General features: G+C 55.6%; 1 protein-coding gene across 1 annotated transcript; it reads right to left on the reverse strand.

Moving 5' to 3' along the window:
• Positions 1-969: 969 nt before the first annotated feature.
• ZNF185 (zinc finger protein 185 with LIM domain) lies at positions 970-27,609 on the reverse strand. Its single transcript, XM_063170274.1, has 29 exons — positions 27,549-27,609; positions 27,158-27,293; positions 25,651-25,710; positions 24,735-24,773; positions 24,474-24,548; positions 24,249-24,317; positions 23,695-23,775; positions 22,264-22,347; positions 21,423-21,461; positions 20,304-20,387; positions 19,887-19,961; positions 19,118-19,198; positions 18,135-18,203; positions 17,577-17,660; positions 17,333-17,377; positions 16,911-16,991; positions 15,748-15,831; positions 15,267-15,350; positions 14,025-14,132; positions 12,670-12,750; positions 11,753-11,905; positions 10,871-10,978; positions 10,528-10,623; positions 9,455-9,532; positions 8,181-8,249; positions 5,118-5,198; positions 3,847-3,949; positions 3,195-3,293; positions 970-2,490 (listed from the first exon to the last, which is right to left on the reverse strand). Exons 1-28 carry the CDS (start codon positions 27,571-27,573, stop codon positions 3,195-3,197), a joined length of 2,271 nt encoding a protein of 756 aa, XP_063026344.1. The 5' UTR covers positions 27,574-27,609; the 3' UTR covers positions 970-2,490.

A 27,609-nucleotide genomic window follows, 5' to 3' on the forward strand; every position in this document is an offset into this window, starting at 1 on the left:
GTGTGAGGGGGTAAAGGGGTGAGAGGAGGAAAAGGGGAAGAATGAGGAGAAAATGAAAGAATGATGGTGGGAAGGAGGTGAATGAGTGAGGAGGAAGAGGAGTGGGGATCAATGAGGGAAAAAGGTTTAAAAGGGGGAAAAGGCAGTGAGAGTGAATGGGGTGAGTGAGGGGCTATGAGAGTGAGGGGGAGGGAAGGGATGGAGGCAAAAAGGTGAAGTGAGGGAAGAGGGGAAGGGAGCGAGGAAGAGGAGCAAATTAGGGGGAAAGGGCTGAATAGGGAGGGGATGAGTGAAAGGGGAAAGGGTCTCTCCCTGTGCATGTGATCCAGAAAAATGCACAAAACGCAGCTTAGCTGGGATCTCCCAAAGCTTTGGTGCATGTAATGTCTCTTCAGGACAGTTTTATCAAGGAACAATAAAACTAGCAGCATTCTTTGACATCCTCCTCCCAGATGTGCCTGTTGGACCCACACACAGCCTCTGGCACCTCCTGATAAGAAGCGTTGAGTGTTTGGCAGTCACCAAGGCCATGTGCTACAAGCAGAATCTCGTTTTTGTACCACTTGGCCTGTACACCACATCCAGCACTGACACTGCTCAAGGTCTGTCCTGGTGTCTGCTGGGCTAGTGTTAATTTTAATTTTGTCACTGTTAATTTTCAGATGCTCTGGAGATGTTTGGTCTGTGCAGAAGATGGGATTTCCAAAAGCAGAGGTGCCTGTGCCACCATGGGAGCTGTAAGGCCAGGATGGGTTTGTCTCCACCTCTGCTCAGTCTCCACCAGCACATTTCATACCCTTTATTTATTTGATTTCATGTGAAATAATCTGGTCAAGATTTGTCCCCACAAGCAGCAGAATCCCAAGAGAAGTAAGATCTTTTTGTTAAAGAAAATGCACCTCATCCATCATGTAGGAAAAATCTGTGTGCAGGTGACCCTTCTCCACAAATACCAGGAAGATTCACCTCTTTGAATAATTCATTTGTTTTTTATTCATGGGGTCAGCAATTCTTCAAAGCTCAGACCAATACAAATTATAAAGCATAACATTTTTATAGTAGCTGCAGGTTCCCTTTAGGTGATACATGTCTTTAGGGGGGAAAACCCCTCCTGTCAAGGAGTTGTGCAGAGCCAGAAGGTCCCTTCTTAGCCTCCTTTTCTTCAGGCTGAGCCCCTTTCCCATCTCCCTCAGCTGCTCTCAAACAAACAAAAATTCACATGGGGGATCATGGTTCCTTTTCCCCAGGTAATCACAGGATTTTAGGAGAAGTTTGGTTTTCAGCAATTCTTGGCTGTGGGGATAGGGAAGCCCTGGTTGCCCAGAGCAGCTGTGGCTGCCCCTGGACCCCTGGAAGTGTCCAAGGCCAGGCTGGACAGAGCTTGGGGCAGCCTGGGATGGTGGGAGGTGTCCCTGGGCATGAACTTTAAATGGATGAACTTCAACTCCTTCCAGCCCAAAGCATTCTGGGGTTCTACAGTTCCACGATTCCTGATGCTTCCCATGAGGAAACAGTAAGTCTTGAGGAAACAATAAGTCTGGACACTTTTAGGACACTTGAGCTGCAGGTTTCAGTATTCAGCATTCCCAACCTCTCAGCTCTGAGTTAAGGGCTAAACAGACACAATTCTGATTTTACTGAGTGCAGCATCTGCTGGAAGTTCAATGTTGTTAGTGACCATTTGGGCTGTGAATAACCTACAGCCATGAGAGGTCTGGGCAAAGCCCTGGTGAGGGGGAAGGTGGGATTTCAGCTGAGCAGAGCTCTTTGTCAGGAGAGGGAGCTGAGGTGGCCCTGCTGTGGCACAGGACACCTGCCCTCAGAGCCCAGGGAAGGACACTGTTATCTCCCCAAGCAGGCAGCAGCCACAAGTGCTGCTGCTGCATCCTCGGGGAAGAGGCAGGAAGGGGAATTAAAGCTGACACACCATTAGAATAGAGTTTGCAAGTGCTATTGGAATCCTGGAGAAAGCAAATGGAAATCAGGCAGAAGCTATTTCTAGGCTGAATTTGGGGGTGAAGGATGCAGAAATAGGCTTTTGCTAAGGAACTGAATTCAAACCCTCCCAAGAATCCTCATTTAGTGTTTAAGGCTCCCAGTGTCTGTGTGCCAGCTCGCACAGCCTGGCTGCACAGGGGAAAGAAATACAAATATCATCAGGAGAGATCGTGGCAATGAGCTGGGATAGACCTGAGGAGCTGATTCCGGGAGCACTCGGGATCTTCATGCAGCTAAAGCCGGGCCGAGAGGGGCTCAGCACCTCTGGAAAACGTTATCTCTGAGGAGGAGGCTGCCTTATCTCGTTCCCATCACTCCTGTCTGGAGCAGGCGACAGCATCAACCAGCAGGTGCTGAACTCATCCACGGCCACGGGGCAGCGAGAGGGAGGAGAACTCGAGGGAAGCGGGAGCTGTGCAATCTCAGCCGGTCAGAGCTGCGCTGTTCCCGGGCGTGCCGCCGGGCTCGGGCTGCATTCCCAGCTCCAGGGCCCTGCAAGCACACAAAGAGCGGCTGGGCACGGGCTGATCCCGCCGGGAATGCGGGCACCTCAGCAGTCACACCCCGTTAGCAGGGGCGGGGAGCAGCGAGGCAGGAGCCCCGTTCCCCCCTCCTCCTCCTGCTCTGTGCCGGGAGGCACCGGGAGCGCACGAGATCCCCCAGCCCCACACAGCAGCTCTGGTCGCTTCCAGATAATCTGACAAAAGCAAACGGTGTCCAACCCGCTCCTGTCGATGTGTTGGAATGTACAACTCTACCCGAAGGTTTTCCCCGCAAAGGATCTTTACTAAAGGAGGAGCTGTGTCCCTGTCAGGGGAGTGTCACAGCTCCGAGCCGCCCGCAGTCCCGGCGCGGGGTCAGCCCGGGACACAGCGAGGAACCTTTAGCTGCCTTCCGTGGGGACGCTCCACCTCTGAGGGCATTTCTGTCATCACTCAAGCCAGCCTCTGCCTGTCAGCCCCGGGAAGCCACCACAGCCCGTTTGTCACCGACATTCTGGCTCCAACCAACACCCCCGGGACAGCGCGAGTGAGTTCCCAGCTAATGCTGCAGCGAGGTCACTGCTTCCCACTGAACAGCCCAGGAGCATCCCTGCCTGGCCACCCTGGCAATGCGAGGGTTAAATGCCCTTCCCCAGTGAACCCTGAGCTCTCACCTAGGGGCGTGCTCTCTGGAAAGGGGCCCTGGAAACGCACCTAGAAGAGCTTCTCGTAGCACTTGTCACAGTGCACAATGTCCCGGTGGATGAATATTTTATCCAGGAGATCTCCCATCGCTTTGTGGCAAATTCCACACTGCCAAAGGGAAAACAAGGAGGTTGGACAATGGGCAAAACCCCACGCAGGAACGGCAGAAGGGAGGGGGCAGAGGCTCTGCATAATTTATTAAAAGGTGAGAATGCAACCTTTGAGGCTGCACTTTCCTACAACAGCCAAATGTCCCTGCAGGCCTCTTCCTCCCACACTCCCCATCCCTCCTCCTCCCACCCTCCCCACGTCCCCACACACTTTCCTTGGAAACCCTGCAGGATTTGAGGATTCAGCCACCTCCACTGGAGCACAAAGAGCACAAAGCAGCAAGTCTGCCCCAAGGACAGCGGGACAAGGACATGAGGGTGTTCTGAGGATGCTGCCAATCATAAAGAATTCTCCTTGTTCTAACATTTATTCAAGGACCTGAAAACCTCTCAGGGACACCTGTGACTGCCTGACTGGTTTTGTCCCAGCGTGAGGTGAGGATTTGGCACGCCCCATGGGTATCGCTCTGAAAGGCTGGGGATGGAATGTGCAGGAAGATCCCTGCTGCCAGCCCTGCCATTGCCAGCAGGCAGGCAGGCTCTGGCCTTACCCTGAAGCAGTACTCGTGGCAGTGGATGTTCAGGTGCTCGATGATGATCTTGGGGCAGTCTCGGATCTCCCGGCTGCAGTAGCTGCACAGGGGCTCGCTGGACCTGGCAAGAACAGGGCAGGGCATGCCTCTGGGATGCTCTGTGCCAGCATTGGTGCCAGGGGTTCATCCCAGCCATCAGCACTGCTGTCCATGAGCAGCCTGCTCCCACAGGAGTGACAGAACGGGAACTGTGCTGCCCCAGGGGTGCCCCACAGCAGTGGAGCAGAACAGATCTCAGAATCCTACAGCTGTGGAATCATGGGATGGTTTGGGTTGGAAGGAACCTTAAAGCTCATCCAGTTCCACCCCCTGCCACGGGCAGGGACACCTTCCACTGTCCCAGGCTGCTCCAAGCCCCAGTGTCCAACCTGGCCTTGGGCACTGCCAGGGACCCAGGGGCAACCACAGCTGCTCTGAGAACCCTGGGCTAGGGCCTCCCCACCCTCTCAAAGGAGAATTTCTTCCCAATATCCCATCTAACCCTTCCTTTAATCAGTGAGAAGGCATTCCCTTTTGTCCTGTGTCACAGACATCTTTTGTGAGAAATCCTTTCTTTAGGATTTTTCCCTCTTCTGGAAGGCTGAAGCCCCGGAAAGAGAATGCAAACAATGGTTATCTGCTGCTGTGGAATGCAACAGGTGCACCTGTGATTGGCCCATGTTGCATGCTTACAATTAAGGGCCAATCAGGGGCCAAGCTCTCTGGGACAGAATCAGAGAGAGCTCCTTTGTTGATTATTCTTTTTCTATTCTTAGCATAGCAAGCTTCTGAACTTTTCTCTCTATTCCTTTTAGTGTAGTCTTAGTGTAATATATATCTTGAAATAATAAATCCAGCCTTCTGATCATGGAGTCAAGATTCTCGTCTATCTCTTCACCCCTGAGGAACCCTTGCAAGCCCAGCAACAGTCCTGTCCCTCCAGGCCCCTGGAAATAATCCCTTTCCATTTTTCTTGCAGGCTCCCTTCAGGCACTGGAAGGCCACAATTAGGTTACCACAAAGCCTCTCAGCTCCAGGCTGCACAACCCCAATTCTCTCAGCCTTTCCTCACAGGAGAGGTGCTCCATCCCTCTGTCACCTTGGTGGCCTTGGTGTCCATGTCACTGTATTTCCATTTACTGTGCTGCTGTTCCACAAACACACCCCAGTGGCCTCAAGAAGCAACCCTTGCAATCATTTCTGATTGAGAATTTGATGAACCTGCCCAGGGCAGCCCCACCCTGTCCTACCTGTGCAGGGGAGCACTGGACAGGTAACTGTGGTGGCTGTAGCTGCTTCTCTCCAGGTCACTCAGATCCACAAGGCTGCCACTGGGGAAGGAAGGAGGGAAAGATCAGCCTTGGCAGTGATATGTGGGAAGAGAATTTTGGACAGAATCATAATCCAATGACTTGGAATATTCTGGCTGCCTGTTCCCTGAGGAGAAGGTCCTCCAAGTGACTTCCCAGAGAGGACAAAACTCCCCTGGCCTCACAAAGGCCCTCATGTTTGCATCTGGCCCCTACAAATAGCAGCTTTCCACTGCTAAAACTCCAAACCCTGCACTATTGTGCAGGAAAAGGCACAGAGCACATCCCTGGTTTCACCCCTCCCTCACCCAGCTGAGTGTTCCCTTCCCTCCCTGCCTGAGTTTCCTGGATCTTTGGCTTGTCTGTGGCTGCTGCCAGCAGCTTTGCTGAGCTCTGGGACAGGCTGGAGAGGTGTGGGGAGTGTCATCAGCTCCCCCAGGGAGGCCAGCAGAGCGCCGAGGGAGGAAAATGCCTGCAGGGAGCCTCAAACTGGTGTGAACTGGTGCCACATCCCTGTGAGGGATGTGCACGGGGCCAAACCCTGCTCTTGTCACCTGGGGCCAGTCTGGAGCAGCTTCACTTGAGCAGAGCTCAAAGTACTGAAGACTTAAGCTTGAAAATGGCGCAATTTAACTTTTTAAAACTCATTTTACTAGTGAGAGCCCTCAGCTTCCACATTCTCCTCATGCCTTCCAGTCATTGTTTACAGGTGCACGGTGAAGCCTCCCAGTGCCAAAGCTGCAGTGTGGTGTTTTCACCCACCTCAGAGACCAAGCCACCCCAGGAGGAGCTGGCCTGTCCCCTGGGAGCAGTGGACATGGGTCCTGCTGTCACCAGCACAGCGGGAGGAGAGGGCAGGAGCCCCAGAGCAGAACCTCCCCTCGGAGCAAGCCCCGGGCTGGTCAGCTCCAGCTGCTCCCTGCGGTGGGATGTGCGGGGCGGCAAAGTCAGTGCTCTGCACAACGGTGTGACACCTGGCTGTGACACCTGGGTGTGACACCTGGGTGTGACACCTGGCAGTGACACCTGGGTGTGACACCTGGCTGTGACACCTGGCTGTGACACCTGGCTGTGACACCGGGCTGTGACACCTGGGTGTGACACCTGGGTGTGACACCTGGCAGTGACACCTGGCAGTGACACCTGGGTGTGACACATGGCAGTGACACCTGGGTGTGACACACGGCTGTGACACCGGGCTGTGACACCTGGCAGTGACACCTGGCAGTGACACCTGGCTGTGACACCTGGGTGTGACACACGGCTGTGACACCGGGCTGTGACACCTGGGTGTGACACATGGCAGTGACACCTGGGTGTGACACACGGCTGTGACACCGGGCTGTGACACCTGGGTGTGACACATGGCAGTGACACATGGCAGTGACACCTGGGTGTGACACATGGCAGTGACACCGGGCAGTGACACCTGGCAGTGACACCTGGCAGTGACACCTGGGTGTGACACATGGCAGTGACACCTGGGTGTGACACACAGCTGTGACACCTGGCAGTGACACCTGGGTGTGACACATGGCAGTGACACATGGCAGTCACACCTGGCAGTGACACTGGGCAGTCACACCTGGCAGTGACACATGGCAGTGACACCTGGCAGTGACACCTGGGTGTGACACCCGGCAGTCACACCCGGCAGTCACACCTGGCAGTGACACCCGGCAGTGACACCTGGCAGTGACACCTGGCAGTGACACCTGGCAGTCACACGTGGCAGTGACACCGGGCAGTGACACCGGGCAGTCACACCGGGCAGTGACACCTGGCAGTGACACCTGGCAGTCACACCTGGCAGTGACACCGGGCAGTGACACCGGGCAGTGACACCGGGCAGTCACACCTGGCAGTGACACCGGGCAGTGACACCGGGCAGTGACACCCGGCAGTGACACATGGCAGTCACACCCGGCAGTCACACCTGGCAGTGACACCGGGCAGTGACACATGGCAGTCACACCCGGCAGTCACACCGGGCAGTGACATCGGGCAGTGACACCCGGCAGTGACACCCGGCAGTGACACCGGGCAGTGACACCTGGCAGTGACACCTGGCAGTGACACCGGGCAGTGACACCGGGCAGTGACACCTGGCAGTGACACCCGGCAGTGACACTGGGCAGTGACACCGGGCAGTGACACCGGGCAGTGACACCCGGCAGTCACACCTGGCAGTGACACCCGGCAGTGACACCGGGCAGTCACACCTGGCAGTGACACCGGGCAGTGACACCGGGCAGTGACACCGGGCAGTCACACCGGGCAGTGACACATGGCATTGACACCCGGCAGTCACACCCGGCAGTGACACCGGGCAGTGACACATGGCAGTCACACCGGGCAGTGACACCGGGCAGTGACACCGGGCAGTGACACCGGGCAGTGACACCCGGCAGTCACACCTGGCAGTGACACCGGGCAGTGACACCGGGCAGTGACACCTGGCAGTGACACCCGGCAGTGACACCCGGCAGTGACACCGGGCAGTGACACTGGGCAGTGACACCTGGCAGTGACACCCGGCAGTCACACCTGGCAGTGACACCGGGCAGTGACACCGGGCAGTCACACCCGGCAGTCACACCGGGCAGTGACACCGGGCAGTGACACCGGGCAGTCACACCGGGCAGTGACACCGGGCAGTCACACCGGGCAGTGACACCGGGCAGTGACACCCGGCAGTGACACCTGGCAGTGACACATGGCAGTGACACCGGGCAGTCACACCTGGCAGTGACACCGGGCAGTCACACCGGGCAGTGACACCGGGCAGTGACACCGGGCAGTGACACCTGGCAGTCACACCTGGCAGTCACACCTGGCAGTGACACCTGGCAGTGACACTGGGCAGTGACACATGGCAGTGACACCTGGCAGTCACACCTGGCAGTCACACCGGGCAGTCACACCCGGCAGTCACACCGGGCAGTGACACCGGGCAGTGACACCGGGCAGTGACCGTCCCCAGCTGTCCCCAGCGCTCCCTACCTGCCGTGGCGCGGCGAGGCCGCAAAGCCGCCGGTGTTCAGGTACTCCTTGACGAAGAGGATCCCTCTCCTGGGAACACGGGAAGCGTTTGCATGAGAAAAGCGCGGCTGGGGCTCGGCTGCGGCCCCGGCCACGGAACGCGTGCGGGGAGGCTCGCAGCGAGCGGGACGCTGTTGTTCTGCGACAAATCCTGCATATCGAGCATTTTTGCTAAATACCGACTCCTCTAATTACCCCACCAAAACAAATCGAGTTAATTGGGAAGAATGGGATGGATAATGTAACCCTTTCATCCAGTTATGGGTTTGAGGGATGTCTCTCGCAGCTCCCGTCAGGATTAGGCACACAATGGGCACAATGGGCACGGCAGAGCTCCCGGGCACCGCCGAGCCCTGTGGCACAGCGCTGCTCCCCGGGGCTGCTCTGCCTCTGCAATATCCCCAGTGTTTCCAGCCAGTGTAAACTGCTGCTGCTCGTTGGGGATGTTTTATCTCCCTTGTATGTTCCTGCCTTTTTCCCATCCCACCCTGATGCAGCTCTGTGCAGGCCGAGGGGAGCCCTGTGCCCCCCACCCTCCGCCTGCAGCCCTGACAGGAATTAATCAGCCTTTTTCCATGGTGCATTTCCAGTGCTGCCTAAAAGCTGGGATTAATCCTCCCTTCTTACACTAAGACCTGTCATGGCTAAGGAAAGAAATCTCTTTTTTTCCCTTAAACTGTGCATGGGCTCTTTCTATGTCATGGAATCATGGAACCATTAATGTTGAGAAAGACCTTTAAGGTCATCAAATAAAAAACATCATGGTCACCACCAAACCATGTTCCCAAGTGTCACATCCCCACATTTTCTGGACACTTCCACCACCAACCTCAACTTCCCCTGGCCCACCTGGGGCCGTTTCCTCTGCTCCTGTCCTTGTTCCCTGGGAACAGAGCCTGACCCCCCCGGCTGTCCCCTCCTGTCAGGAGCTGTGCAGAGCCACAAGGGCCCCCTGAGCCTCCTTTGCTCCAGGCTGAGCCCCTTCCCAGCTCCCTCAGGCCCTCCTGGGGCTCCAGCCCCTTCCCCAGCTCCTGGATATGCTCCAGCCCCTCAGGGTCTGCCTTGTCCCCTGGATTCCATGTGGGACCCCAGCAGTGCCCAGCAGGGGGACAATCACTGCCCTGACCCTGCTGGGCACAGTGGGTGGCACCAGCCCGGTGCCAACGCTGCAATTCCTCCCAGGCAGGATGGCCCCAGCCTGCAGTGAGGGGATTGTGCCCCCCTCGGTTCTTTACCCGGCAGAGCTGGAGTCAGGCTGGTACCCAGAGCTGTGGTGGGAGCTGCAGAGCCTCTCACTGGAGCTGGACAGGAGCCTGTGGAGAGAGGGAAAAGTCTGTGAGCCATGGCAGGATCCAAACTGGCCACCAGGAGAGTGGCTGCCACTGCTGGGAGGGCAGATGGACAGCACAGCCCTTGGCCAGACCTTGTCATGGACCAAACCAACCCCTTTCTCCTTCTACATCTGCCACAGGACAGAGATCCTGTCCTGGAGAAGAGATTTGGGGATGTCTCACTTGTGGGGCCATGAGGCAGAGGATGCCATGAGATCCTCCAGTGAGGATGGGCTGAGTGAGTGGAGCCTGACTGGGAGCAGCCAGGGGGGGACAGGACACAGGAGGGACTGCAGGAGATGGGAACATTCCCAAGACCAATGGAACTGTCCCCAGCTCAGTAATTTGAAGGAAGAATGCAACAAAACTGTGGAAAACAGCTCTGCCCATCCCCTCAGCAAAGAGACTGGAATGAGGCTGAGCCAATCCAAGGATCTTGTGCCTCCCCTTCACCCCCACAACCCCTCCTTGTTGCAGATCCCCCAGCCTTGCACTGGGGGCTGCATGGAGCACCTGGCAGCACATGGGTGGGCTGGCACTGCCAGGAGGGACTGCCAGGAGGGGCCCAGGATGATGGAATTCCATACTGGATACCCCCTGCCCCTTCCAACAGCCTCGTATGGGAGCAGTTCTGGCATTTAATCATTGACATTCTGGGGACAGTGGCCCTCTCTCTTTGCTGTGATCTCTGTTTTCCTGTAGCAAAGGCCAGCTCCTGGCCAGGAACCAGCTCCCCATTCTCCTGTCCCTCTCTTCTGGCCTCCCACACAGTGAAAAATCTCCAGGGATTTTTCTGGATGTATCCCAGACACTCTGCTAGGCAGCTTTAGCTAGGAATGGTTTAAGAGCTGGTCTGATCATACATCCACTCCCTGGAAACCAATCCTCCCTCTCTCAGCTCTTGGCTGTGCCTGCTGGCTCCTATCTCATCAATTCCTGGGGAATTTCCCTCGGAGCCCTCGTGACTCCCCATTTACCTGGAGCTGTTAGAGTTTAAGCTGTCCATGTAGAACGGCACCCTGTGGCTTCTCTGGGACATGGACATGGTGGGATCTCTGGGAAAGGAGTCATGGCTGGGGAGAGGAAGTGCAACAGTCTCAAGCTCAGTTTGGGCACCTGAGGGATCCTCACACAGGGTGGGATCTGGGCTGGAATCTCCCTGCTGGGCACTGGCCCCTCCCAGGGCACACCCCACACCTGCTGACAGCCAGGGAATGAGCAAATGGATCGGGACACAGGGACACTGAGGACAAAGGGACACTGAGGGGAGCGGCAGGGGGAGGTCCCTGGCTGGGGAAGGGATCCCAGCCCCGCACTCACCGTCCTGCAGGGGGGCTGAAGTCCCCGAGCCCCCTGGCACTGTCATACCAGCTGCTCCTGGGGCTGCTGCTCCCATAAACATTCCCTTTGGGATCTGGGCTGGGCCTGCTGGGGGACACAAAGCCCTGAGCACGCGGCAGTGGGAGTCTCTGGCTCCCCACACTGAGCTCAGTCACTGCCAGGTGCTGGCACAGTGGGAATCTCTGGGTGCCCACACTGGGCTCAGTCACTGCCTGCTTCTGGCACAGTGGGAATCTCTGGCTCCCCACACTGGGCTCAGTCACTGCCTGCTTCTGGCACAGTGGGAATCTCTGGCTCCCCACACTGGGCTCACACTCACTGCCAGGTGCTGGCACAGTGGGAATCTCTGGATCCCCACAGTCACTTCCAGGTTCTGGCACAGTGTGCAATCCCCATCCCTGAAAGTGCCAGAAAATGTGTGCATGTGGCACTTGAGGCTGTGGCTTGGTGGTGACCATGGGACACAGCTGATGATCACAGAGGCCTTTCCCAGCCACGAGAACTCCACGGTTCCATGATGCATTTCCAGCCCATGGGACACAGCTGATGATCACAGAGGCCTTTCCCAGCCACGAGGACTCCATGGTTCCATCATGCACTCCCCCATGCTCTGCCCCTGTGCCAGGTCTGTGCTCCACAGGGACAGCAGGCTCCAATCCCAACACCTGAGCAAAGCCAAAGCATTCCCAAATGGATTGTCTGGAGAAGCTGTGGCTGCCCCATCCCTGGAAGTGCCCAAGGCCAGGCTGGATGGGGCTTGGAGCAGCCTGGGACAGTGGCAAGTGTCCCACGCCAGCAGCTTTCCCAGTGTCTGCATCCTAAACCCTTCATCCCCAAACCCCCTCATGCCCAACTCCTCACCTCCTGGCGCTGAACACCTGGCTGTCCACATAGCCTGGGATCCTGTGGCTGGGCACAGAGCCCCCAAAGGGCTGGCGCTCCTGGAACAGGGGCACGGGGGGCTGGGGCTCGTGGGCACTGCCAACACCCTCCTGAGGGCTGAATTCTGACCTGCTGGAGAATGAAAACCAGTTTGACCATAAAGCCAAGGGGTGTCTTTGCCCTGAGCAGCTCCCACGGGTGTTCAGGGTGTGCTGAGGGTGGATCCTGCCACTTCCTAAGGGAACAGGGAGAAATGGGGCACCATGGTGTTAACAGAACCACAGGATCAGGGGATTCCAGAATGGTTTGGGTTAAAAGGGACATTAAATCCCACCCAGTGCCACCCCTGCCATGGCAGGGACACCTCCCACTGTCCCAGGGTGTCCCAGTGTCCAGCCTGGCCTTGGGCACTGCCAGGGATCCAGGGTGGGCACCCTGTGCCAGGGCCTGCCCACCCTGCCAGGGAACAATTCCCAGTTCCCAATATCCCATCCATCCCTGCCCTCTGGCAGTGGGAGCCATTCCCTGTGTCCTGTCCCTCCATCCTTGTCCCCAGTCCCTCCGCAGCTCTCCTGGAGCCCCCTCAGGCCCGGGCAGGGCTCTGGGCTCTCCCTGGAGCTGCTCCTGTCCAGGTGAGCACCCCCAGCTCTCCAGAGGGGCTCTGTGGCCTCCTCTGGGCTCTCTGCAGCAGCTGCAGGTCCTTCTGATGCTGAACTGCAATAATTCCTGTGGGAGGTCCCTGCAGGGCTGTGCTCCTTCCACAGGGAAAGGTGGCACAGAGCCTGCATTGGTTCTTGAATTGCCCAGGCCAGGAAATGAGCATTTGGATGCCTTGGGCAGGCCAGGAAGGAGAGCTGGAGGTGTGTGAGGGATGTCCTGGGGCCCTGGCTCTGTACCTGTCCCTGCAGGGCTCAGACTCGTTTGCATGTGGAATCTCTGCAGCTGGGATGCTGCTTCCTCCAGGAACAGAGCTGGACCTGCCAAGACATGAGACCTTTATGGGCTATGGAAGCACCCTGAGCACAGAATTCCTGTGGGATGGAGATGCAGCCCCTGGAGAATCTCCTGCCTCAAGGGAAAAATAAAAACTGCAATATCCCTGTATGGAAATGTGCCAGACAGAATCATGGAATCACAGAATTGTTTAGGTTGGAAAAGCCCTCTAAGATCATCAAACGCAACCACCCAGCACTAACCCAAGCCCTCAAATAACCCAAAGTGATGTGAAAAAAAAAAAAAACAAACAGATGGAAAATCCAGACCTCTTAAGAAGCAGGGCTGAAAGGAAGGACCTCAACCACAGCACCTTTAGTGCCACCTCCAGAGCCCCCTGCAGCAAATTCCTCCCACCAGGACAGGCAGTCCCACTATCACTCTTGCCTTCTTGCAGTGCTCTCCTCACTCTGCACACAGGATGACAGTGCCAGGTGCCTGTCCCTGCTCCCAGCAGTGTCCTGGGAGCGCAGCTCAGACCTGGGGAGAAGAACACTCTGCTCACCCTCTGACTCCAGGTGTTCTCACTGACACACCTGGGAGGGAGCCCAGTTTAACCAAGAGCCTCAGTTCTTCCAGTTTAGGTGGAAAATATGGACAAAAGAAAGGAAATCAGTCCATAAATTCCTCCCATGTGGACACCCAGCCCTGACTGGGGAAGTTCAAAGCCAGACCCAGCATTACTATGGAGCTCAATGCCAAATTTTATTGCTTATTGTCTCTCCCTAAACACCCTCTGCTCCCAAATTTAAAGTCTAGGAAGGCACTCCTGGCAGTCCAGCTGGACAGGGTTTGATGGCTCCAGCTAAGGAGGATGTTTTCTCCCAGGTTTTCCTATAAAACCATGGTAAAAGGTTCATCCAGTAGAAGCAGCACTAGAATCAGGCACCAGCAGGCCCCAAGTTGCACTAGAGAAGGTTTAGGTTGGATATTGGGGAAAATTTCTTGATGGAAAGGGTTGTCATTTCCATTTCTTCATGGAAAGGGTTGTAATTTCCATTTCTTCATGGAAAGGGTTGTCATTTCCTGGAAACGTTCAGGAAATGTGTGGGTGTGTCCTGGAGGCCATGGGTTAGTGCTGAACGTGGTGATGGTGCTGGCTGATGCTTGGACTTGATCTGAGAGGTCTTTTCCAACCTTAACAATTCCATTGCTCTATGAAAAGGAGAACCTGGGAGGGTATTTATCAGCAGGGGGGAGATGCCCAAGGAATGACCCCTCATCCCACAGAAGGCAGGGGGAATATCCCATTCCTTACCCAGCCCTGCTGGGCTCAGTGGGATCCTTCAGCCTGGGGGGCTCTGGGGGGCTCTCATGGCCAGGAGCTCCTTGGCCCCTCTCAGTGAGGCTGACTGAGTCCAGAAACCTAAACCAGACATCCAGGGTTGGGAAAACCCATGCTGGGATGGGCAGAAACCCATTCCCTGGAGAGGAGCAGGAGCCAGTTTGGCCAGAGCTGTTCCAAACATTCCATATCACCACGGCTAGATACCCCAGATCACCAACCCCAGACACCCCAGATCACCGAGGCTAGACATCCTGGATCAACAACCCCAGACACCCCAGATCATCAACCCCAAACACCCCAGATATCCCAGATCACCAACCCCAAACACCCCAGATCACCAACCCCAAACACCCCAGACATCCCAGATCACCAACCCCAAACATCCCAGATCACTGAGGCTAGACATCCTGGATCAACAACCCCAGACATCCCAAATCACCAACCCAGACATCCCAGATCACCAACCCCAAACACCCCAGACATCCCAGATCACCAGCCCCAAACACCCCAGATCACCAACCCCAAACATCCCAGATCACCAAGGCTAGACATCCTGGATCAACAACCCCAAACACCCCAGATCACCAAACCCAAACACCCCAGACATCCCAGATCACCAACCACAAACATCCCAGATCACCAAGGCTAGACATCCTGGATCAACAACCCCAGACATCCCGAATCACCAACCCCAGACATCCCAAATCACCAACCCCAAACACCCCAGACATCCCAGATCACCATCCCTAAACATCCCAGATCACCAGCCCCAAACACCCCAGATCACCGAGGCTAGACCTCCTGGATCAACAAACCCAAATACCCCAGATCACCAACCCCAAACATCCCAAATCACCAACCCCAGACACGCCAGATCACCAGCCCCAGACATCCTGGGTCACCAACCCCAAACATCCCAGATCACCAACCACAAACACCTCAGATCACCAACCCCAGACATCCCAAATCACCAACCCCAAACATCCCAGATCACCGAGACTAGACATCCTGGATCAACAAACCCAAATACCCCAGATCACCAACCCCAAACATCTGTGATCACCAACCCCAAACATCCCAAATCACCAACCCCAAACATCCCAAATCACCATCCCTAAACATCCCAGATCACCATCCCCAGACATCCCCGATCACCAACCCCAAACACCTCAGATCACCAACCCCAGACACCCCAGTCCCCCCAGTCCTCACCTTGTCTCATCCCAGTAGGGCTGGTGGTGGGATGGACCCTCAGGATTCGTGGAGCTGCTCCTCTCCTCATAGCCCAGGACAGAGCTGGAAACCAGAGCAGCCCCCATCACATCCCTAAAGACTGGCACCTGGCTCCTGGCACTGCTCTGCTCACCCAGCCAGCTCTGTGCCAGCCTGCACTGGGGTTTTCTCTAGGGCAGCCCGTGTCCCTGTGCTCCAGCTGCTGCTGCAGCATCCTGCATTGTCAGGGAACTGAAAGGGAGTGACTGACCCCCACTGAGAGCACAGGAGGAGGAAAAATCTGGAGTGCTCAAAGGAGATGGAGGGGGATACAACACAAAGCTCTTGGTTTATTTAAACCTTAGTTGTTTCCATCCTTGGGAAAAAATCAGGAGAAGGAACTCTTTCTGTGCCTGCCCATTCAGGTTTCCCTTAATGCTCAGGATTGTTCCTACACCCACTAAACTCACCCTACTCTTACCTTTTAAAGGAATATTCTGTGTTCTCAATGTGCACAGGGGTTCTCTCAGTGGGATGAAAAGAGACATCAGGCTGCAAGGATGACCTGGCAAAAAACCAGGGGATTTAGAGCTTCCAAAATTTCCAGAGGATTTGTATGGAACTGCAACACTGCACTTTGTATCAGCCCAGGAAACAGGAAAGAATTGTCTCAGAGAACTGATTTGCCCTTAGAAAAACCCATTTTCAATCCTATCCAAGAGGAGGAGAGGCTGGTGGTGGAACTGAGGTGGTTACTGGGATTAAATTCCTACACATCTCTGTACAGGAATTTCCTGTCCCAGGATGAAGCACCTGGACAAAGTACAACAGGAGTCACTTTGGGGAGGACATTCCTTCATCACCAGCAGCAGCTCCAGGCCGTGGGATCCTCCTCTCCTCAGCTCAGGGGGATGAATTAATTTCACAGAACCCAGGAATCATGGAAAGGTTTGGCTTGGAAGGACCTTAAAGCTCATCCAGTCCCACCCGCTGCCATGGGCAGGGACACCTTCCACTATCCCAGGGTGCTCCAAGCCCCAACCTGGCACTGAAACCTGCTCACCTCAATGCCTTTGTGGGGCCAGTACAGGGAAATGAATCCTAAAATAATGGACAAGGGAGGGAAGCAGCTCCAGGGAGATCAGTGCTGCCAACAGCAGCAACTCCTCCCTGACCAAGCACCCCTGGCAATGTCAGGGGAGCAAAGGCTCTAAAATCCTGTGGGATGGAGGCACTAAAGGCAGTGCTAAAGCTGCTGGATCTGCTCCCAGCATCTCAGGGGTGGAAAACCCCTCTGGGATCATTGAGTCCAACCTGTGCCCCAGCCCAGAGCACTGAGTGCCACCTCCAGTCCTTCCCTGGACACCTCCAGGGGTGGGGGCTCCAGACCTCCCTGGGCAGCCCCTGCCAAGCCCTGACCACCTTTTCCAGAGGAAATTCCCCCTGAATTCCCAGGCTGCTTCTCTGGGAAGAGGTTGTGTCACAGTGAACAGGAAGATGCTCCTCCCACCGTTTGCCCACACAGGATTTTCCTTTCCCAGTTGCTTTGTTGCCCAGTTTGGGTTCTAACTTGGACAAGTTGCTCCTTCCCAGCCCAGGTGCCCCTGGAGGCAGAGGGTGCCATTCCCAGGCCCTGTGTCACACCTGGTGTCCCCCTGGGAGGGCTCAGAGGGACGGAGCAGCTCCGGAGCATCCCCAGGAGAGTGCCAGGAACCAGAGCTGGACCTGAGGGAGAAGAGGGAGGGTTGGTCCGGCAGGAACCTCAGCAAGAGGAGAACACCAAGAAGTAGAAGCATCCACCACCAGGTTTTCCTGGCTCTAGTGGAGCATCTTTCCCTCCCTCCTGCTTAGCTCTGGGAATTTCCTGAAGGGCTGAGCCCCACATCCAACACACTCATCCTCGTGTGAGGAAAGCAGCTGGAAGAGCCCAGGGCTTCTGAGCTGCTGGGTCAGGCCCACCCTCCTCTGGGGGCTGCTCCCAGAGCTCATCCACAGGGCAGGCCCAGGGCAGGAGAAACAACCCCCCAGCTCTAAAATGAAGGAGAAAAAGGGAATTTTCCACTTACTCTGGTGGGTAAAACCCATTCTTGGCTTCTGTGTGCTCAGCAAAACTGGAAAAGAGAGACACAGCTTGAGGAATGTTCTGCAGTGGCTTTCCCCTGATTTCCTAGAGGAGAGAGCAGTTCTACAAAGCCCATGTGGAATCTGTTTTTCCACCAGTAAAGATCCATTCCAGGGTTCCAGGGAGCTCCAGAACAGCAGCTTATGGATTGTGCAGTGCCCAAGTCAGGGATCCCACAGTGACTCTACCTTCCATTCGTGGCAGCCCTGGTGGCTTTGGGGGCCCCTTCATCCCACGGGAACCTCTCAGGCTTTTCCTTCTGAGCTTTGTCACTGGAAAAAAAAAAAAAGGAAAATTCCAGTGAAAATGGGACTTGTCAGCATTTGTAATGTGTCATCCTAGAGAAATCTGCTCATATTTGGTTGGGGAATGAAGTGGGGTTAAATCTCTCCATCAGGATGGGCAGGGATGCATTCCTGGGGTTAAATCTCTGCATCAGTGGGTCTGACTGCAGATCATGGATCATGGAACCATGGCCCAAGAGCAGCAGGCAGCAAGGACCAGCACAGCCCTGGGAGGAGGGACAATTCCAGGGAATGGCAGCTGGAGGCAAAGGGAGCAGCAAAATAAAGGGAAATGCAGGGAGGGGAGAATCCCAGAGCAGAGAGGGAAGGGCGGGGATCTCTGCCAGGCTCGGCTTTGCCAGCAGATGCTGCTCTGGGGCTGGGGGACACCAGGAGCAGGAGCTGCTGCTCCCCAGCAAACCCAGGCTCAGCAGCACAGAGCAGCCCCCGCCCAGTCCTTACCCATCCCCAGCCTGGGACGCCGTTTCCAAGGAGAATTTCCCACTCAGGGCCTGCCTGTCCTCACCATTCCTGCAGGGAAAACAGCAGGAGCGTGAGGCAGGGGGAGGAGGAGCTGGAGAAGGGGCTGCAGGTCTGGATCCCAATTCCCAGCATTCACACTGTGGCAGGCCCTGGCTTCCATCTGGGGATGTTTCCTCCCAGGTGCTTCTGCCCCTTCCCTGGAACTCCCTGTGTGGTGTTTGCTGGTCTGTGCAGCTCCATGGACATATGGACATGGAGGGATGGACAGCTGGACAGGTGGGAAGGGCACATGGACACGGATGGAGGGACAGGTGCACATGGATGGATGGACATGGAAGATGGACAGGTGGACATGGATGGATGGACAGGTGGGATGGAAAGATGGACATTGATGGATGGATAGGGAAAGATGAACATTGATGGATGGAGAGGTGTGTTTGAGATGGATGGACATGGAGGATGGACAGGTGGACATGGATGGATGGATGGATGGATGGATGGATGGATGGATGGATGGATGGATGGATGGACGGACGGACAAGTGTGTTGGGTGTGTTGTAGATGGATGGACATGGATGGATGAACAGATGGACACGTGGGATGGATGGACAGGTGGACATGGATGGATAGGTGGACATGGATGGACAGATGGACATGGACATGGATGGACAGGTGGACATGGATGAATAGACGTGGGATGGATGGACAGGTGGACATGGATGGATAGGTGGACATGGATGGACAGATGGACATGGACATGGATGGACAGGTGGACATGGATGAATGGACAGATGGACACGTGGGATGGATGGACAGGTGGCCATGGTGGACATGGATGGACAGGTGGACATGGATGGATGGACAGGTGGGATGGATGGACAGGTGGACATGTCCTGGAGGATTTTGTGTCTCCAGGGAATCCCCACCCTGCCCTTGGGATCCTGCAGGGCCTCCAGACCCACCTGATTTCAGCAGAAGTGGAGATTGTCCCCACAGTGTCCCTCAGGGATGGGGATGCTTGGCTCCTGCTGCCTGGTTTGGGGCTGCAGGAGAGGACAAAGGACAAAACTGTCATTCCTGATCAAACCAGCTCCAGCTGCAGCAAATCCACCCTGCACTGGAGTGTTCCTTATGGCAATGAAGAAAATGGGAATGAATCATCACTATTCTCAATCCATTCACTGGCAAAGTCATCTTCTCAGAGCAATTTTAAATTAAAAGCACAGATTTTGCCAGGAATTTCCACTTTCTACAGTAAAAGCACCAGGACAAGGGCAGCAGACAAAGTGCTGTTTGCAGTGAGAACTATTCCACCTTTTTTATACACCAGGCATGGATTCAGTCAAAAACCTTGGAAAACAGCTAAAAATGATTCCCTTACACCTGTTTGGCAGGAAAGGGTTCAGCTGGATGGGGCTTGGAGCAACCTGGGACAGTGGAAGGTGTCCCTTCCCATAGGGGTGGAACTGGATGGGCTTTAAAGTCCTTCCAACCCAAACCAGCCCAGGATTCCACATTTGGGTTTTTTCCTTTTGGGTTTTGAGCCCTTCCATCAGGATACTGTCAGATCCTGCCATGGGTTTCAGCCATAAAACCTTTATCAAGAGCTGTGTGCATCCAGGAAAGGTTCCCACGGGAAGATGGATTTGGATCCTCCCCTTTCCCAGAGTGGTGCCCACAGAGGTCTCTGACCTTCAATCCCACCCATCCTGGCCGTGCTGGAGCTCCTACCTGGAGGGAGAGGCTGCTGCTGCCTTTGGCTCATCCCAGGAAGACCCAGGGCTGGTTTTTCTTAGCCCATTAGCACTGACAAAAAAAAAAAAAGAAAAAAAGAGAACAAAATGATAAATCAACAAAACATTAATCCAGATGAATTTTAGGAGCTTCTCCCATGCTCAAATGCTGCTTTATGCCCACAGCTCCTGTGCTGCTCCCTGGGAATGTCCATCACATCTGCCATTCTGCTCGGGTTTAGAAACTGATTTTCCCCATTTATCCCAGCTGGAGCTGTTTCTATCCCCAGTGTTTCCTGGGAGGTTTCCTCTGCAAACTCCCCATGTCTGGTTGTGTTTGGCCAGCTGATAAATGCAGTTATCCCCAGAGCTGGCAAAGGCTGGAATGAGAGATGCCACCCTGAGCAATGAGTACCTGCTGCTCTCCGGAGCAACCCTGGACGAACCCGGCACGCTCGGACTCCTCCTCTGCTGTCCTTCCTCCTCTTCTATCTCAATTCTTTCCACAGGGAGAAAGAGACAAATAGCACATCATTCCCTCTTTTCTGTAGCCTTCCAGGCAATTTATCCCTGTTTTCCCCTGTTTCCTGAGCAGGTTATTGCTGCTGCTCCCTTGTGCTCCTGCTGAGCATCCCAAGGGGCAGGATGCAGCCAGGCCAGGGGGATTTTCCACACAGCATCAGCTGAGTTCTTGGATTCCAGAGTGTGGGAATTGGAAAAACAGAAACTTCCAGAGACACTGAAGGGTTTGACCTTTAGCCTTGGGAGAAGCTTGGATTGATGTAAAAACACAATACACAGAACAGCTATAAACTTATGTTTTTATAGTTGTAAGTAAGAATATGCCTTAAGTAAGTGAGAAACTGCATTGGTAAGATGGTGAAGGGTTTATAGTGTAGGGGTGTAATTGTATAGAGTTTAGATGTTATAATAGAAGCATATGTGAGACAGAAGCCCATTAGGCAAAATTATCTGCAGTGCAGCAAAATTAAATAAAAATGATAAGTTAGAAAAGCAAACTAACCCCTGTAACATCTGTTCATCAGATTAGAAAGTTCTATATTGTCTTGTAACAAGGAACTTGTGACTACTCTTGAGCTATGACTGACTTTTTTAAAGTCTCCCAGCCTTTGAGAATGATGTTTATCTGAGCAGTAAGTTGTTCTTAGCACAAAACCAGTCCCATCCCCACATTACCAACAGTGGCAGTGATACCAGAGGGAGCCCTGGGCACGTTTGCTGTCCCACAGACAGCTCCAGGAGGGAGATGCTGAGGAGCATTGTCCTGGCTGCCTGGAGCAGGGAGGCTGTGCCTGAGTCTCCCCATTTCAGGCTGTCCATAACCCAAAGCACCACCAGGATTGCATTCCCAGTTCTTCCAACACTGTTTATCCCAAAAGAGCAGTGAGATTCAACCCTCAGCATCCTTTGTCGAGGGATTGTTCTTCCTCTGCTGTGAAACTGCTGGGATCTGCTGTCCCAGCCTGGTACAAGCACCCAGCCCCAGCAGCGCTCCCCGAGGTGCAGCACCTACCTCTTGGCAAACAGGGGTGGGAATTCCTGGGCTGGGCTGCTGTGGAGGAAGGGTTAAGGAGCAGTTAAAGGATTGGAGGGAATGACACTCCCTGGGCAGGGGCAGAGCCCCCCAAGCCCTGCCCCAGGTGTGCAAGGTCCTGTCACCCCTCTGGGCAGAGCTGGCCCCAACCAGGGGTGTGACACCAATGAAATAATACAACAAAACTGCAGAGAGCAGCTGAAGGACTGAGCCTGAAAATGGGAATTAGGGACTCCCCTGGATTTTCTTTTCTGGAAGTTTCATCCCACTCAATAAGGAATACTTGGAGGATTTCCCAGTTCTGCAGAATCCTACAGATACCATGGAATCATGGAAAGGTTTGGGCTGGAAGGGACCTCAAAGGCCATTCAGCCACACCCCCTGCCATGGCAGGGACACCTCCCACTGTCCCAGGGTGTCCCAGTGTCCAGCCTGGCCTTGGGCACTGCCAGGGATCCAGGGGCAGCCACAGCTGCTCTGGGCCCCTGTGCCAGGGCCTGCCCACCCTGCCAGGGAACAATTCCCAATTTCCAGTATCCCATCCATCCCTGCCCTCTGGCAGTGGGAGCCATTCCCTGTGTCCTGTCCCTCCATCCTTGTCCCCAGTCCCTCCCCAGCTCTCCTGGAGCCCCTTCAGGCCCTGGAAGAGCACCTGGACCCTTCCCTTCTCCAGGTGAGCATTCCCAGCTCTTCCCTTGTAGGGAATGAGCTCCAGCCCTTGGAGCCCTTGTGTCCTGTGCTTGGCTGCTGTGTTGGAGAGGCTCCCTCAGCTCCAGCAGCCCTTCCCTGGCTCCTGCTCCCCTCCCAGCCCTGCGCTCACCCGTTGCTCTTCTTGGCAGCGGACAGGACGTAGGCGCGCTCGCGGCCGGCCGAGCGCCGCAGGACGCTGTTGGCAGCCTCGGTCCTGCAGGGGGACAGAGCAGGGCAGGGCTCACAGCCTGCTCACCCTGCTGCTCCCTGCCTGGAGCCTTGGAGGGGCAGGGAACAACCTCTGCAGGCTGGGCTAACCCTGAGCTCTGGGGAGCAGATTTCATGGAATCGTGGAATGGTTCAGGTTGGAAAGAATCATCCAATCGTCCTGCAAATTCATCCAGTCCAACCATGGGCCAGCACCACCACCATGGTCACCACAACTCACGTCCTCAAGTGCCACAGCCACAGGTTTTTTGAACACTTCCAGGGATGGGGACTCCACCACTGCCCTGGGCAGCTGTGCCAGGGCTGGACCGTCCATTGCAGACCTGGACTGTTGCAATATTGGATTCCATGGGCAGACAAATGGACATGGGTTCTGTGGCTGACACTCCATGGAGTGTCTGCAGTGACCTGGGTACTACCACGTGTCCCAAGGGAGAAGGGATCACTGCCAGGGATCCAGGGGCAGCCACAGCTGCTCTGGGCACCCTGTGCCAGGGCCTGCCCACCCTGCCAGGAAACAATTCCATCCCAATATCCCATCCATCCCTGCCCTCTGGCAGTGGGAAGTCAGAAACTCCCTGTGTCCTGTCCCTCCATCCCTTATCCAAAGTTCCTCTCCAGGTCTTTTAGTGGTTGGACCTCAGGGGACAATGATTAGGTTTTCCTTTGTACAAGACTTGTGGCTGGGGAAAAGGGGCATCAGAAACTCCATCAAGAGCAACAAGGCTGAAGCCAGAGAGAGCAGACCTGGTTCTATCCATGTCCTGTACCCCATCCCTGGCAGTGTCCAAGCCCAGGCTGTACAAGGCTTGGAGCAGCCTGGGACAGTGGGAGGTGTCCCTGCCCATGCCAGGGGTGGCACTGGATGGGCTTTGAGGTCTCTTCCACCCAAACCATCCCAGGATGATTCTCTGAGATTCTCTGCTCCTGTTCCTGGTAGGAAGGACAGCCCATCCTGGAGCTGCCCTCGGTGCCAGTCCTGGAGTGATCCCAGCTCTGGCACACCCGCAGTGTGGGGAGCTGGGCTCCTCCCTCCTGCCTGTTTGTGCCTCTCCATCTCCCCCACGGCCAGCAGGCAGCCCAGGGATGCCAGAGCCCTCCCAGCTGCCTGGGTAACTGGGCTGTGCTGTCAGGCTGCATCACGTCAGGATTTAATTACGTTTTGTGGGGAGCGCGGTTGCCCGTGGGCAGAGCGGGGCTCGGAGCAGGGAGAGCTGGGATTATCCTTGGATTGCACCCGGCCCTGAGCCGTGCCTGGGTCCACCAACCCTCCAGGATGGAACAGAGCTTGTCCCTGTCCCTGCAGGAACACGGGGGCACCTCCAGGGCTCACCTCTTTTTATGCTCATCCGGAGAGAAAGGCACATCCTCCTCCTCCCCATCCACGGATTTCTGCCGGACGTTGTACGGAGCTCTGGGAGGGAGGGAAGGGAGAGCCAGGGTCAGGAATTGCTGCTGGAGCTGGGCACAGGCACCAGAGCCAAACAGAAGTGAATCCAAGGCATTCGGTCAGGCCCTGGCAGACACCTGTATTTTCCATAGGGGTGCACAGGTCCATGAAGGACTTTTGTCCTTAGCCCAGAGGCCCCAACCCCATTCTGGATGACAGCCACACTCTGGGACACAAAAACCAGGGACACTCTGGGACACAGGAAATGCCCAGAGTGCTGCCCTGCCTTTCTCCAGGCTTCAGGAAAGCTCCAAACCGAGTTCCCGGGCTGCACCCTCCGTTCCTGCCTGGTGTCAGTTCAAGCAGCAGCTCCTGGCCCACAAAGAGGCACCCTGGGAACCACTGGAGTTTCCAGTGGAAGCTCTGGATGCTCCAGGGGCATTCCTGGGGCTCCCACTGAGCAGGGACAGGAGGAGCTGCTCCCTTTGCCCACTCACAGTTTCTTGTAGTCCTCTGTGGTCATCCTGTATCCAGAGGGAGAGCGGCTCTGTCCCTTCAGGGCAGTGCTGGGGGGACACAAAGCACACTGGCAATGTGACCTTCCCATCCCTCCCCAGGGGAGCTCCCCAGGGAGGGGGACAACAGCAGAGCCCCAGATACCCCACTCTGTTTGCAGGGAATGCTGCTGAATGGAGGGGAGGGCACAGGGGACACCCTCGTACTTTTTCTGTGCTGGGCTGGCAGCTGAAGGATCCGGCGTGGAGGAGCTTTTGTCGATGGTCCTGGTGAACACCCCCCTGGGGAGGGAAGGGACATCTCACATGAAATGGGAAATGTTTGGAGCCAAGTTCAAAGCAGCAGTGAAACAACAGGGCTGGCTCTTGGCCCTGAGCACTGGGATGTTCCCAGCTGGTGGAACATTTTCTGCTCCTGATCCAGTTCTCCTCCCGCTGCAGCCCAGATCTCTCCCACTCCATACCCACCTGATGAGGTATCCAGACTGGGGCTTGGGGGCAGAGGACCTGTGCAAAGAACAGACATCAGGGAGTAAAAAACACAGGGAAAACAACAGCAGCAGCACCAGGATTGAAGGGGAAAGTCCACGTGGGTGTCAAACCAAAACTCAGCCAAACAGGCCTGGAGGGATCCCACAACTGGACTGACTCTGGAGGGATATTTGACATGAATAATCACCAGAACAAGCTCTCTTAAGGATTTTTTTTATAGGAAAAATTAATTTTAGAGTGAACCAATTAATATTAGCCTTGCTGGCAGTGTTCTCTGGCCCAGGCTGGTGGCACAGGAGGGGGAATCAACTGTGATGCAGATCCTGATTATTTTATCACAGCTGCACCCCAGCTCCTCCGAGGTGCATTCCCAGGAGGGAGCACAGCGTGGCTCCTCTGGAGAGCACCAGGAGTGGGGAGAGCAGCCACAGGGAAAGGGAAGCAGGGAAGTGCTCAGGGGAGAGGGCAGAGCTCTCACACAGGGCCAGGCCCTTCCCAAGAGTTTGGTATTTCAGGATATTCCTCCAAGCTCCTGAGTTCCTGGAGACCCCTCATGCTCTGAACCCACCTCAGCCCCAGCCAGGGCTCCCCCTGCCCTGAGGAGCTCCTGCCTGGAGCACTGGGGGGCTGCACCAGCGCAGCCATTGATGTCCCAGCCCAGCCTTGTGCCATCCACGGCTCAAAGGCTCCGTTCCCCTGAATTAAAGTCACCCCTGCATCCTGCTGCACCTCTGGGGAGCCACTCCCTGCCCTCTCCAAGGTGTGCCATCCCTGTGCCCAGGGCTGTGCTGGCAGCAGCAGGTGAGGGGGGGCACACAGTGAGGTGAGGGCTGGCACCGAGCCCTGCAGGCAGCAGAGCAGGGAATGGATGGGAATGGGCCCCTGGAATTACCTGTCCTGCTGGGGAGCAGTGGGTTTGGGGGCTGGGGGTGTCCCAGCAGCCTGGCCAGACCTGAGGGAACAGCAAACACAAGGATGTGGTTAACTGACTGCTGAGCATGGGTCTGGAGAGAGGGGAAGGGAAGGGAAGGGAAGGGAAGGGAAGGGAAGGGAAGGGAAGGGAAGGGAAGGGAAGGGAAGGGAAGGGAAGGGAAGGGAAGGGAAGGGAAGGGAAGGGAAGGGAAGGGAAGGGAAGGGAAGGGAAGGGAAGGGAAGGGAAGGGAAGGGAAGGGAAGGGAAGGGAAGGGAAGGGAAGGGAAGGGAAGGGAAGGGAAGGGAAGGGAAGGGAAGGGAAGGGAAGGGAAGGGAAGGGAAGGGAAGGGAAGGGAAGGGAAGGGAAGGGAAGGGAAGGGAAGGGAAGGGAAGGGAAGGGAAGGGGGGTTTGGAATTGGGTTTGCTCCCAGGTAAAGAGGAGCTGGAGCAGACTGGTGTTCCCTGGCACAGGGCACTGTGTGACAGCCAGGGAACTGTCTGATCTCCTGCCTCTCCCATCCTAAACTCCCTGCAGGCCTGCCCTGAGTTTGTCACTCCAGAGCACAATCTGGCTTCACAAAACTTCAGAGCTCTCCTGAGCCTCCCAACCTGTCTGTGCTGCTGAATCCCAGCTCCAGCAGAAGACACTTGTCCGAGCTTCTGGCCACCTTGCATTTATCAGAAATAAAGAGGAGCAGCAACTCATCTGTCAGTTCTCGGGGTCTTTCTGGGTCACTGCGACCCCGAGATTGTTAAAAGTCTCTTTTCCCAGCCTGGCACTTGAAGAATGATTCAGAGATCTTCATTTCTTGGTCTCAAGGTTGTTTATTGTATCTTATCTATAAATTTTCTCCTGTCCTGCCGAGGTCCATCCAGCAGGACAGTTCCAGGCACTCTGCCTGCCCCAGGGCAGTGTTATGGCTTTATACTAAAAACCACGTGTACAATGTTTACAATTACTTTCCAATACCCATCACCTGTGTTAGACAGTGAGCTTCTACTCTAAACCAATCTGTGAGTGCCACCATCACAGCAGAAGATGGAGGCCAAGAAGAAGAAGGAGAAAGGCTGGGCACACCCAGATGCCTACATCTTGCCATACCAAAAACTCCCAAATCTACTTTTGCACCCCGTGATAACTTCACTATTATCCTACCTAAACTGTTGTGGCTTGCTGATCTTCATACAAGGTTGGTAATTTGCTCCACGGGTCATAATCAAATTCACACAGGTGTTCTGGGCTCTGTGCCAGGGTCTCTGAGGATGTTCTGGGTTCCCACAGGCAGTGTCAGGGCCTGGCACCAGGGGCACCCCAAAACCACCCCAAAACCACCCCAAAACTTGTCCCAGCACATCCTGTGCAGCCTGGGGAGCCCAGAGCTCCAGACAATGCCCTTGGGCACAGGGTGGGATCAATGGGGCTTGAATCAATGACCCAACCCAGGGAGTCCTGATGGGGAAAGGGAAGGAGAAGGAAATGCTCCTACCGGGGGCTGCTCTTCTCCTCGTCCGAGTCGGAGTTGTGGTGCTGGATCCAGCTCTTGTCGCCCCGCAGGGTGGTGCGCACCTTCATCTGCCGGATGATCCTGCGGCGATCCTCGTCCGTGGGCGGGATGGGCCCTCCTGGAGAGCGGGACAGGGAGGGAAGCGCTCACAGCACCCCGGGGCAGGCGGGATCCAGCCCAGCACGGAGCCCTCCCCTCCCTGGCGGGTGGAAGATGGAGACGTGGCCATGCAGAGCTCGGGATGAGCATCCCGCTGGATGACAGTCTCACACCTCACTGGAACACCTCCCTGGTGTCCTGCCCCTGCAGGGACATTCCAGCAGCTCCAGCTGGGCAGGGGAAACAGAGGAAAACCAGCAGAGGAAGGAATTACCTTTAGTGACACCCAGGGACATCATGGTCTCAGCAGCACCTTCCCCTTCTGCCCCTGCTCA

Source organism: Melospiza melodia, chromosome 16 (assembly GCF_035770615.1).
Source record: "Melospiza melodia melodia isolate bMelMel2 chromosome 16, bMelMel2.pri, whole genome shotgun sequence".
In the NCBI taxonomy this organism is placed as follows: domain Eukaryota; kingdom Metazoa; phylum Chordata; class Aves; order Passeriformes; family Passerellidae; genus Melospiza; species Melospiza melodia.

Excerpts from the sequence above, each read along its gene's own strand:
- ZNF185 (XM_063170274.1), bottom strand. The coding sequence starts at position 27,573 with ATGATGTCCCTGGGTGTCACTAAAG. Across the intron at positions 27,294-27,548 it reads GTCCCTGGGTGTCACTAAAG|GAGGGCCCATCCCGCCCACG; the intron begins GTAATTCCTTCC and ends CCCGCTCTCCAG. Across the intron at positions 22,348-23,694 it reads CCGGATGAGCATAAAAAGAG|GACCGAGGCTGCCAACAGCG; the intron begins GTGAGCCCTGGA and ends GTCCCCCTGCAG.